The 13375-nt window shown below is 43.3% G+C and overlaps 2 protein-coding genes across 2 annotated transcripts in view; one reads left to right on the top strand and one right to left on the bottom strand.

Moving 5' to 3' along the window:
- The first annotated feature begins 6398 nt into the window (after positions 1-6398).
- On the top strand, positions 6399-8428 carry LOC117535283 (protein ANTAGONIST OF LIKE HETEROCHROMATIN PROTEIN 1-like). Its single transcript, XM_034199686.1, has 2 exons — positions 6399-6681; positions 7163-8428. Exons 1-2 carry the CDS (start codon positions 6437-6439, stop codon positions 8067-8069), a joined length of 1152 nt encoding a protein of 383 aa, XP_034055577.1. The 5' UTR covers positions 6399-6436; the 3' UTR covers positions 8070-8428.
- Positions 8266-13375, bottom strand: part of LOC117535301 — a 10589-nt gene continuing 5479 nt past the window's right edge. The window contains exons 2-3 of the mRNA XM_034199727.1: positions 9626-9780; positions 8266-9093 (exon numbers count right to left, since the gene is read on the bottom strand). Coding sequence (XP_034055618.1) covers positions 8486-9093; positions 9626-9780 — 763 coding nt within the window. The 3' untranslated portion in view covers positions 8266-8485. The remainder of the gene's footprint in view (positions 9094-9625; positions 9781-13375) is intronic.

Here is a 13375-nt window from a genome sequence, read left to right as displayed (position 1 = left end):
AGACGTGAACAGAATCATGACACCAGTTTCCTTTGGTTGTCTCTTTCACAAACATACATTATACTTAATAAAGCATTTTGATCGTTTACATTTCTTAATATTATGTATTAAACAGAATTGCGTTGCTAGGCAACAGCATGGGTCCATTCTTACTTCCTGTCAGCTGATGCATTCGCTGACATCAGCAAATGGAACCTTCAGATTGATGACATCATCTTTGCCTTGATGCTTTAGAAGTTTGCAGGTCTCAGCTGTGACGGTGAATTCATCAGAGCATCAGAGCATCAGTCAGAAGGCAGAAGGAACTGTTCCAGCTAGTGTCAGATCATTGCAGAAATAGGTTTTGTAGCAAGCTAACATTAGGTAGACTTGCACGTCTATTTTAACGAGATAATCTAAGTGAACTCCATTTTTGTGGCTTTAATTCAGTTGAACAATTATATTCAGTTTGCTTAACAACAGGTAATTTCATCACCGCAGTAGAGATGGAGATGAACAATAGAGATGAGATGGAAGTCAAGCTCGAGATTCTGCAAAAAGAAAATCAGGAAATCAAGTTGTTGCTGGAGCAGGAAAGGACTTTAAGGAATAAGCTTGAGATTGAAGGCGCTAAGAAGAAAGAAGCGATGCTGAAAGCATATACAGAGAATGCAGCTGAGCTATCTGGGCAAAATGTGAACGTGAAAGCCCAGAAAATTGAGCACAACGTCTTGCGCGTCAACAATGAGGACCTGAACATGAAATACGGAATGCTCCAGAGGTCACACAAGAAGGTCGAAGCAGAGATGGCTGCCTTGAGAAAGGCAAACGCGGGACTCAAACAACTGAAAGAACCCTGTGTTGAAGAGAACGCTGTAGAGATAGCTTCTTTGCGTGAGAGAAACCAGGAACTCCAACAACAGAAGGAGCGTTGTCTTGAGGAGAAATCTATAGAGATAGCTGCTTTGTGTGAGAGAAACCAGGAACTCCATTTACAAAAGGAACGTTATGTTGAGGAGAAATCTGTAGAGATAGCTGCTTTGTGTGAGAGAAACCAGGAACTCCATTTACAAAAGGAACGTTATGTTGAGGAGAAATCTGTAGAGATAGCTGCTTTGTGTGAGAGAAACCAGGAACTCCATTTACAAAAGGAACGTTATGTTGAGGAGAAGGATGCAGAGATAGCTGCTTTGCTGAAGGAAAACCAAACACTGAAACAAGAGAAGGAGCATTGTGTGGAGAAGGAGGCGAAGGTGGACAAGAAGGAAAATGAGGTGAAGGTGGAACCAGAAGTGAGGCACAATGTTAAAATGAATGCCCTGAAAATTGAGCAGAAAGTTTTGCGCGGAAACTATGAGGAACTGAACATGAAATATGAAAAGCTCCTCAAGATGCATCATAATGACAAAGCAGAGGATCTCAAACAACTGGAAGAACCCTGTGTTGAGGAGAAGGATGCAGAGATGGCTGCCTTGCAAAAGACAAACCAGGAACTCAAACAAGAGAAGTTGCGTTGTGTTGAGGTGAAAAATGCAGAGATAATAGTTTTGCATGAGAGAAACCACGAACTGGAAGAACAGAAGGAACACTTTGTTGAGGAGAAGGATTCAGAGATAGTCACTTTGCATGAGAGAAATCACGAACTGGAACAACAGAAGGAACGTTTTGTTGAGGAGAAGGATGCAGAGATAGTCACTTTGCATGAGAGAAATCACGAACTGGAACAACAGAAGGAACGCTTTGTTGAGGAGAAGGATTCAGAGATAGTCACTTTGCATGAGAGAAACCACGAACTGGAACAACAGAAGGAACGTTTTGTTGAGGAGAAGGATGCAGAGATAGTCACTTTGCATGAGAGAAACCACAAACTGGAACAACAGAAGGAACGTTTTGTTGAGGAGAAGGATTCAGAGATAGTCACTTTGCATGAGAGAAATCACGAACTGGAACAACAGAAGGAACGCATTTTTGTTGAGAAGGATTCAGAGATAATGACTTTGCTTGAGAGAATCCGTGAACTCCAACAAGTGAAAGAACGTTGTGTTCAGGAGATAGCCGCCTTGAAAACACCATGGTGGAGAAGATTCATTAATTTCCTTTCTAGTATCGTCCCAGATGTCCCCGACGACTACCAAGAAGGCAGCCTTGACAATGAAACTTTAGAAAACATGATAAACAACAACAGATTTTAGTAAGACATAAAAACATTTCCAGAACAGACTAAAGCTCAAAATGAGTGAGCAATAACATATAATAACATTCAGTCAGGATATATATTTAAACAGTTAACATTTATTAGATCAATTTATTAAACATCAACAAAGGTTCCAGAAGATACGTAAGCGGCTAGAGTATCGTTAGTATAGTATAGTAGTAGTAGTAATAGTAAAAAAAATTTAGGCTAGAGTCTAGCCTCTAGGGGCAAAACAATTACCTTCATTTTAAAATTCCTTCGCTTCTAGCACTCCTAAAAAACAGGAAAAGGGTAGCTAAATAAAGATCTGGTTAAATTTAAAAGGTCACCCAGAACATACTGTAGGCGATTTCAAGCCATTACAGTTAAAAAAAAAACCTGATCCATTACGCATACAAATAAATCCAGTAGAGACTTAAGCGGCTAGAGCAGGGGTGGCCAACCCGCGGCTCTCGAGCCGCATGCGGCTCTTTGCCTAGTTTCATGCGGCTCTTCAGTTCATATCGAATTTTATATGTGTGAGTTTGGGGGGAGAGACACTGACTCCTGACTAGTGTTGCACGGTGTACCAATACTTGAAAGGTACCGCAATACCCTGCCGTTAAAAACGGTACGATTCCTCCGTTTTATTAGTATCGGTACTTTAAGAATGACGGAGAAAAGTACTCCGGTGAGAAAGCGCTGTTTAATAAGAGCCGTGTGTGTTCAGCGCTCTGCTTCCACTCCCTGCACTGCAGCCGTGCCTGCAGCCCCTCCCTTCTCAAGCACGCTCTAAGTCCCTCCCCTCTCTCGTGCATGCGCTAGCTGCCAGAGCATGTGAGAAAACGAGAAGCATGGCTGCAAGTGGGAGTGCAGCTGCCGCTGCGCCTCGGCCTGTCTGTAAGACATGTATTAATTTTATTTAATACGAATTCTTGTCATTTATTTTATTTATTGTTCTCATTGTTTAAAAGTTTGTGTTATGGTTCTGGTGTGAAATAAAGCACAATAATTACATTTAAGACTGTTTCCCTTTTTTTAAGAAAAGTATCGAAAAAGAATCGGAATCTTAATTCTTGACTTGGTATCGAAACCAAAATGTTGGTACCGTGACAACACTACTCCTCAGAGTTAAACCTGATATTTAGTAGGTCTGTTAAGTATCGAATGCTGATAATTCTGACGTAATTTGGCCGGTCAAAGTTGTTTGGGCTCGGATAAAATCGCTCCGTTACTTTGGTCCCGTGTTACTTTCGTCCCGGCTCTCCCTACGTGTGTATGTGTGGTGTCAGGTGTCAGTATGAGAGGATGCCAGCGCGTCTAATTTGGATGTGGCCCAAGAGCCAATCACAATAATACCTGCGATGCAGTGAACCAATCACCTTTGAGGGGGGGAAAACCTATCGTTGATTAAACATTATCCAGTGTTTCCCCTACCATTGTCTTGGAGGGGCGCTGCACCCCGCCAACGGAGCCCTGCGCACCCCCTGAAATTCAAGGTGTTTAAAAAATATATATAATTTTTTTTTTTTAAATATATTATATAGCACCAAATTGCAAATAATCTATAACTACTGTCACTTTTCACATTGAACATGAGCTCTTTTATTAAATAAACTAAACGCTTTCATTTCAAGTTGTGAGTTTAGTGTTTTTGACCCTAAGAAACACTGATGCATTAATCAATAACAATAATCCACAGCTCCTCTCTCTGCTCCAGAGGATTTAAAAAATATATATCCCAATGCCCAAGCCCGCCTTAACCTGCCATCAGGCCCTGGGGCTTTTTTTTTTTTTTTGGTTTTGTAGGCCCCCTATTTAAACAACAAATCAAAGTCCTTTATAGCCTCGGCAGGCTCTGTGATCGCACTTCTCCACTCTGCCACGCGCGCCTGGTCCTCTCCTCCAGATGAGTGACGTATCGGGCCTCCCTCATGTATCTGTCCGGTTGCCGTTGGCTCCCCTCCACATAGCAAGTCCTCGTCGTCCTCTCCATCTCCTCCATCATCCCTCCTGTCTGTTTTTCCTCTCCCGCTACTCCATCGCTATCAGAAGCAGACGGCCTACTTGGCTCCGAGGCCCCGCGGCCGGCACCGCTGCCGCTCGGTACAGAACTCATCTGTCCTTCCTCTTCATCCTGGCCTACAGGTTTGAAACAACCTGTAAGTTTCGGCATTTTTTGTAATAGCTGCTTGTCTCAAAACTACTTTTCCCTCAACAATTTCCTTTTCCGAGTGCCACTCTCAAACTTTTTCTTCTCAAACTTTTTCTCCTAAACAACCTTCATCTGTCACTCAATCACTCGCAATTTCAATAAATCACATGTGAAACATATTCTCATTCTGATTGGCTGTTAGGTGGTGCCCACTGACTGTTTCGGAGTCATCATTTTTGAGAAAAATCTCTGGAATCCATCGATCTGATTGATTAGCGGAGCAAATTATCAAAATACTACGGAGGGAAGATATTTTCGTTTGGATTACTGGTCTGGGGGAAGCTCACAAGTGTGTGTGTGTGTGTGTGTTTGTGTATTTTTGCATTTGTGTGTATTGTGTTTGTTTCCCGGGGAAAACACTCACGAGAAACACCGGCTGTTGTCATGCCTGCTGTTAGTATTATGCCGAAGCTTCAAAGTTGTATTTATCATCTGAATTTGCCGAAACAAGTTTAATATTCTGAAAGCCAAGACTTTGTTTATTTGAAACCAGATGAAAACAAACTGTCACGGACCCTGCCGTGTTATCTAAGATTACTATACGCCTTACATTCATAATTTCAGCGGAGGGAGGGGAACAGCAGAACAGCAGAGTGGCGAGGGAGAGCTGTCTTCTTCCCTTTACAAGCTTCAAAAATGTATTTATCGTGTGATTTTGGAAATAAAAGTTTAATATTCTGAAAGCCAAGACTTTGTTTATTTAAAAGAAAATTAAAAACATCCGAAATTAAAAAAAAAATTGGCTCATGATAGGCCCCTGATCTCCGTAGGCCCCTGGGCTTCAGCCCAGGTCAGCCCGTGCATTAAGGCGGCCCTGCCAATGCCACAAAAATGCATCAGTGACGTGGTTGAAATCTTGTCTCCAGAAAACAAAAAACTGAAACAAGCGGTATCAGTGTGTTTGATGTGGCTCTTTGCAGTAACATAGAAAAAATGTGGCTCTTAACCTCTGACTGGTTGGCCAACCCTGGGCTAGAGTATCGTTAGTATAGTATAGTAATAGTAGTAGTAGTAGTAATAGTATCGTTTTTTTTAGGCTAGAGTCTAGCCTCTAGGGGCAAAACAATTACCTTCATTTTAAAATTCCTTTGCTTCTAGCACTCCTAAAAAACAGGAAAAGGGTAGCAAAATAAAGATCTGGTTAAATTTAAAAGGTCACCCAGAACATACTGGAGGCGATTTCAAGCCATTACAGTTAAAAAAAAACCCTGATCCATTACGCATACACATAAATCCAGTAGAGACTTAAACTCACAGTGATTGTGCAGTATTGCCCTCTAGAGAAGAACAACATCTAGTTAGATTCTGTCTTTACATCCATTACAAAATGTCATTTGTGGAAGCCGTGGCGCTGTAAAAAGCACGACCAATCATCTGAGCCGGCCCGGCAAAAATAACTGGATGGCCTACCTGCCTGTCAGCCTTCCATCTGTGCACAAACTTATCTTGTGCCCTCATTGGTCATGTGCGCGTTCGTGTGTGTTGGAGGAGGGGCTCTGTGAGGAAGTGGCAGATTTTTTCCGGCTGTGTATTTTCAAATTCTAGCACATTCTAGCTGGTTTCTCCAAAATTACCTACCCCACCTTTAACAGCTATTAGATCTGGTTAAAAAAAAAAAAGATTCGTTAAATATAGAAATAGTTTCCAGAAGAGTCTCAGTGTGATGTGCAGTTTTAGCCACTAGGGGCAAAAAAATAACCTTAATTTAAAAAAAACTAAAACAATTCCTTAGCTTCTATCACCCCTAAATAACAGGAACATTTCAGGATATATATTTAAACAGTTAACATTTATTAGATCTGTTTAAACATTAACCTGTTACGGGCCGGCCACACTACAAGCGTAAAATTCGCTTCCAACGCCCCAAGATTTACGCTTGGGGCGTTTCTTCGAGCCCCGCGACCAACAACCAATCAGAATCTCCATGTGAATCTCCCGCCCCGGACATACAAAGTGAAAAACCCCGGTTCTTCTCCACTATTGCTAAAATGGATGCCGGTGTTGTAGCAAGGGTAAGCAGGGTAACTCGTGTGTGTGCAAGGTTGCATTTAGTGTATACATGGTCTCGCATGAGGCCGTGTAGTGTGCGTCGCTTCTGGGTACACCCGATACTCCGAAAGCGTCTACAAAGGGGGGAATACCACCTTCTCGTCCAGGAGCTCCGTCTCGATGACCGCCTTTTTCAGAGGTACTTCAGGATGAGCAAGGAGGTGTTCGACGAGTTGCTCGGAAAGGTGGGCCCACTGATTACAAAGGTGGACACCCATCTGCGTATGTCAATCGGCCCCGCCGAGCGACTCGCCATCTGCCTACGGTACGTTTTGTGTATTTCTACTTCTTTAATCTGACTCTGTATAGAAGGAGAGAGAATGCACGAATGATGACTGAAGTCTGTGATTTAGTTCAGATGGGTAACATTAATTAAGATATCTAGGTAAACACAGTATTGCTCCCCTGTGTACATGGCGTGTGTGTCTGTGTCTGTGATCAATGTGTGTGTGGGGATCTGTGTGTCTGTCTGTGTTCAATCTGTGTGTCTGTGTTCAATGTGTGTGTCTGTTCAATGTGTGTGTGTCTGTGTTCAATCTGTGTGTCTGTGTTCAATGTGTGTGTGTCTGTGTTCAATGTGTGTGTCTGTTCAATGTGTGTGTCTGTGTTCAATGTGTGTTCAATCTGTGTCTGTGTTCAATGTGTGTGTCTGTGTTCAATGTGTGGAGGGGGGGATCTGTGGTCTGTGTGTGTGTGGGGTCTGAATAAATATATTTTGTAATCATGTATATATCTTTTTTTCTCAGGTACCTGGCAACTGGTGACTCGTACGCGACGATAGCCTTCAGCTATCGGGTCGGGCGTTCTACAGTGGCAGTCATTGTCAAGGAGGTTGCGGGGGCCATCTGGACCGCCCTGGTCGAGGAGTGCATGCCGGTACCACAGGTGGAGGATTGGAGAGCCATCGCTGCTGGGTTCCAGGAGCGCTGGGAGTTTCCCAACTGTGTTGGTGCCATAGATGGGAAGCACGTCGTTATCCAGGCTCCAGCAAATGCAGGTTCCCTCTACTTTAATTATAAGTCCACCCACTCCTTGGTACTGCTGGCTGTGGTGGATGCTGAGTACCTGTTCAGGGTAGTGGATGTTGGAGGCTTTGGGAGGAGCAGCGACAGTGGGAGCCTGCGGAATTTTGCATTTGGAGAGAGCCTCCGAGACGGCAGTCTGCAGCTACCACCTGACACCGTCATCGCAGGATCAGAGCGGCGGGGCCCTCTCCCCCATGTCTTCGTTGGAGATGAGGCATTTCCGCTGCTGGACAACCTTCTGCGTCCATTCCCTGGACGTCACCTCACCCGTGAAAGGAGGTTATTTAACTACCGCCTCAGCCGTGCCAGGTTGGTGGTTGAATGTGCGTTTGGCATCCTCTCAACCCAGTGGAGAATGCTCAGGCGTGTCATCACCACCAGCCCCGAGGTGACGGAGTTGTGTGTGAAGGCTGCCTGTGTGTTGCATAACTTCCTCCGCAGGAAGACCATTGATATGCCATCACGCACACCTATCGCAAGGTCCACGGATGAAGTTACTCCAACCCTGTGTGATGCACCGAGGATGGGCTCCAACAATGCCACACGGCGATCCATCCAACAGCGGGAGACCTTCTGCTCCTACTTCAACGAGGAGGGGGCAGTGCGATGGCAGGCAAATGTGGTGTAGGCCCATATTTGTCTCCAAACCAAAAAGCTCTTTTAAGAGCTACCCATTTTCTTTAAAAAGCAAATATTCCAAATGAGCCATTTTAAAATCAACCATTCCTAATAAACATGTTTCTTGAATTGATATCATGATATAACTAACAACCTTTTTCCTTCAGCCCTGTTTTTAGTGATAAACTACTCATAATTTTCATCAGGGTTTCACCTGAATAATTACAGAAGACAGCACATTATATATCGACATACAAGAAGCTCCTGGTATGTTGTAACTGACAAACCACATGAACAAGTCAAGACACAGTATAGCCATAACATACTTTTAAATAACTTTTATTTATGTGATGTTGTGTGTGATGAGTGATGAGTGTAAAAAGATGTAATGTGGATCAGTATCAGTATCAGTATCTAATTAATTAATTAATTATTAATGTCCATTTCTGTGGCCTCCAGGACCGCCTCTTGTAGCTTCATTTTCAGTCTCATGCTGCTCGTCCTGCTCAGCTTTTGCATTGCAGGCCAGAGACTCCTTAAAAAAAGGAGGTCCTCGTCTTCCACCTCCACCACTGGTGGTGGCATGGCCAGCATCGGGCCTACGGCCGACAGCAGGTTCTCCTCAAAAGGGGACATCTCCCTTCCCCTGCTCTTCTTCCCCCGGAATGCTGGCACACTGGCCGGCACACCGTCTGGCACACCGTCTGGCACACTGGCCGGCACACTGGCCGGCTGACTGGCCGGCTGACTGCTACCTGGCTCTGGCTGGCTTTCCAGACTGTCATCCAGGCTGTCACCCATAGAGTCTTCCTCTTCTTCTGCTCCGGTGGGTGGAGGCAGGGGTTGCCGGGGGAAATTGCTGGACGTCTCACGGTCCAGCATGAAGGGCTTTAAAAAGCTCATTACTGCCGCGAGACGCCAGGGCTTAGATCCCCCGGAAGCCCCTGCCCCGCTACTTTTCCCTTCCTTCTCCAGGATCCTCTCCCTGCGGTATCGGTCCCTGAGGGACTTCCAACGCTTTTTGCACACTTCGTCTAATAAAATGAAAATGAAAATGAAAGAATACAGTTAATTTCTTGAATTTCAGAAAATGATTGCTCCATTAATGAAAACCAAATCCCTTTCAATTGCATACAAGGTTTTACATGTCACACTTTATCAGAATCAAAAACAGGTTTATTGCCAGGTAGCTTTGCACATACTAGGAATTTGACTTGATGTCATGGTGCATATATACAAAACAAGAAATCTAATATAAAACACAACATGTATTGTACAGTTAAATTGCAAAAAGATAAAAATTAAATAAAGCAGTAATTTACATGGAAATAGAATGCTAGGAATGAATTTTTGCATATATATATATAACTAAGAAATGTGAAAGGAGTATGACATTGTGTGCATTAATGTAATGCAATATAGTCTATGATGTGGCAGCGGATGATTAACATGTATGTGATTAATGTCTATGGCGCTATTTTATGCTAAATATACCGGCTATGTTTCATTAGCTATGTTAACATGAAGTAAACTGGATATAAAATCCCCAAACAGGCGAAAACCTACCAGTTTCCCCCACTGTCTCTGCCACCTCCTTCCATGCCTGGTTCCTCTGGTTTCTATCCCGGTAGGTGAACAGGGTCACATCAAATAATACAGGGTGATTCGCTACCGCTATCTCTCCCAGCGTATGCGCGGTTTTTGATTGGCTACGGCTTGAGCTGTCAGATTTTCTGAAACGGGATTTGATTGGCTTACGCTCACTTGTCAGGAACCGAGAGAGCGTTTCGTGCGTAAAAAGTTCAACATTGTTCAACTTTTTACGCGCGAGACGCTCTCAAAGTTACGCTTGCCTTCCCGTGATGCAGTTCGGCGAAAACGTGAGCGGACGTGACGTCACCCCATTCAAAGTGAATGGGCAGACGCGCTAGAGGCGTAATTTTACGCCTGAAACGCTTGTAGTGTGGAGGGCCCGTTAAGCAACATTTTCACAAAACTGTGTCTCAGGGCTTCTTAACATTTGACAACCTATTAATGTGTCATACCCACTTAACGGGAAGACACTCAGCTAACTGACGATATGAACCATTTCTACCGAAACAAAACACAACTCTAACACCAAGCGTATGAATTAGCACTAAGCGAAAGAGTGCTAACGCACTTAACTCACGGTAGAAATATGTTATACTTCATCGAATCTGCACAAACATATCATAAGCTGAGATTCCACAGATTCCAATGATATAAGTATCATCACTGTGTATGAGAGCTTCCGGTTTTGGACATGCTGGCTGCGCATCACTCTCATTCACCAATGGTAATGTTAAGATGGATTTAGGAACTTTCTCTCGATTCTATTGGCTCTAACGGTTCAAAAGAGGTGTCAATCACCAACATCGACCAATGGGTTCCAGAGATATGGCAAATACACCCAAATGACCCCATACTGTAGTTGGGTTTTCTTTTTCTAAATCTCTCTAAAAAGGTCAAATTTCACTTGTTTTGCATCAATCTTGATACAGGGTACTTATTATATGTTATAGTCTGGATTCCTAAAGCTTTTTGTCTCCAATCCCATAATTCAAGGGTGGTTTTCACCCCCTTCTACCTCACACAATTACTGCAACTCAGCACACCCCCGAAGCACAACACCCGGTCAACTACAAGCATCCTATTAAGCCCCTGTCAGACTGTCCCGAAATGTACACCCGATGGACACACGAATATTGAATTGTGAATTTCGCACGAAGATGGCCCCGAACCACACACAAAGGCAACATTTACATTACATTTAAGACATACAACTGCAACGAAAGTAACACAAACAATTATGTTACAGTACTATGATACTGTACTGATATCTTCAGACTTTGTTCTTTACTTTCTCCGTCTTTATATGTAGAAGATATTACGTTTTCTCCGTCATGTTGTTGTTTCCATAGCAACAACAACTTCCTGTCAACTCGCCTTCAAAATAATATATTATATCCTTTTCAGTTTCACAGAACACAAATTGGGTTATTTACATAATATATTTACATCATTTTGTTGTGCAATAAAACAACCAGATGGACACAGGATAAAGGAAATGTTCAAATTCGGCTCTGATCGTAGCAACATCGGGCCATTCGTGAGGGCATCTTAAGCCTTCGTATGACCGCCGGTGGAGTTTCTCAGGCTCCGGTGTTACCGTTTAACTGGTTACACCGGGGAACTCGTTACGTTACGTTAACGGTAGGAATGGGGCGTGTACTTTGAGGAGCCATTGTCGAATAACCAGGAAATACACATTTCGATCGCTTCTTTTGTTGTTTACATTTATCTTTTGGTATATTTGGCTCCATGGGAACACTTTGATGCACATTCAGTACCAGTGTGTGAGGTTGTGGTTGGGATGCCGATATCCGTACGCGTAGCTACAGCGAGGACTACAAAATGACAATGAGGTGACTGGGGATGTCTGTTCAAAACATTGCAAACGTGAATAAATCATTTCAAATATGTATTTGTCTCCGACTTTCATTTGTACATCGTTGTTAATGTGATGTTTAGTAGCTTTGATAGCTGTCCATACCTCCAGACAGCCTAAAAATAAGACACAAGTTGTTTACTCACAGCCCGAATGCAGCATCGAGATCCGTGGCCAGCTGTGATCCTCTCCGATTAACTTGTGACAGGACTTCTTTAGCTATTCTCCAGCGAGCAAGGTTTTTATTAAATACCTCCATTCCTCTCATCACAACAAGACTCTACACTGTGCAGAAAAAAAACAACATAAATGAAAATAACCATACGGAGCACGGAGCAGGAGGATGCTGGCAGGTGTGGTACAGGGTGTGGCAACGCAGGTGGTGATGGTAGGAGCACAAGGAGCTGTGCCTCGGAAGCAGAGTTGGGTGTAACGCGTTATAAAGTAACGCGTTACTGTAATAATATTACTTCTGTCGGTAACGGAGTAGTGTAATGCGTTACTTTTATAATTCAGTAATCACACTACAGTTACTAACATTGCCCCGACACGCGTTACTTCGTTACTTTTATAAAATAATCACACTCACTGACAGACAAGAGGGGTTTCCGCCGCAGGTTTATATCGGTTTATATACATGTAGGCCTACGTAATCTGCGCGACTTGCGAGACCACATCTCCACGTGCAGTGCTGCATAAACATGGCTGAGTCTTTTCATCTGTAAACTCCCTCAACGGGGCCGCTCGCTCTCTTTTGTTGATCGCCCTCTCACGGGTGAACAGTTCAATGTCCCGCTTTATTGTAGGAATTCTGCCATGTTTCTACCACTTTAGTTTGACCATCTCTGTTACTAAGTTATGGAATACTAAATAAGTAATTAGGATAATGCGTCTTGAACTGGTTTCATTCATTAGTGTCTTGACGTTTCACAGACTGTTAGCTTGTTATGTAGCTGGTAGCCTATTTTAGAGCATATAAAAAGAAAGACACGTGTTATGTCTTCCTTAATGCAATAGTAATTGGGGGTGCAAGTGGAGTCTCGCAGAGGCAAAACTGTGGCGCGTTTACACTGTAGGTGCGCCGCAGTCTGCGTGATCTGCCTGTAGGGAGGGGCGGGCCGGCCCTGCGAGTAAAGTAACGAGTAAAGTAACGAGTTACTTTATGCAGAGAGTAACGAAGTAGTGTAATATATTACTTTTTAAAAAGTAATATATTACATATTACTTTTTAGTAACGACCCCATCTCTGCTCGGAGGACAGCGTTGGTGGCGGCCGCCTTGATGAGTCAAGGCTTGGGCTCGCTAACTCAGCCCCGGGGTTTGCCGAGGTCAAGCTTGTGACATTAAGGCGTGCTGCTGCAACGGCAGGTGCAGGGTCGCCAGCAGTACCATCGACTGCAGTTCTTTCATCGCTATTTCGTTTTAATAAATCCTTAGACCTTTTAAGCCAATTTCTGATGTCCATTTTGTAATTCAAACAGAAATGGGAGTCTACAGAATGCACAATAAACAAATCCAGAATAGGCGGCAGAGTGTGACGCTGTGATTGGTCTAAATGTGGACGAATCACAAATCACAACAGACACATTAATTTATTTGACGTAGCTTGCGATTTTTTTTAGTTACTATCTGACATCACATACATCGTAGCATAACAGTTCACCGTTTATTTATAATTTAAAAAATATATATATATATATTTTTTTTTTAAGTTTTAAATAATAAAAAACGTGTTTATTTGGGGAGGGCAGGAATATCAAATGGGAGGGCCTGGCCCTCCCTGGCCCTCCCACGGCGCCGGGTATGAGCAGCCTGTGACTATGAACAGTGTGTATGAATATGCTAAG

Source organism: Gymnodraco acuticeps, unplaced genomic scaffold (genome assembly GCF_902827175.1).
Source record: "Gymnodraco acuticeps unplaced genomic scaffold, fGymAcu1.1, whole genome shotgun sequence".
Taxonomy (NCBI): Eukaryota; Metazoa; Chordata; class Actinopteri; order Perciformes; family Bathydraconidae; genus Gymnodraco; species Gymnodraco acuticeps.
The sequence above is the reverse complement of the archived record's forward strand: the minus strand, read 5'-3'. Positions and strand labels throughout refer to the sequence as shown.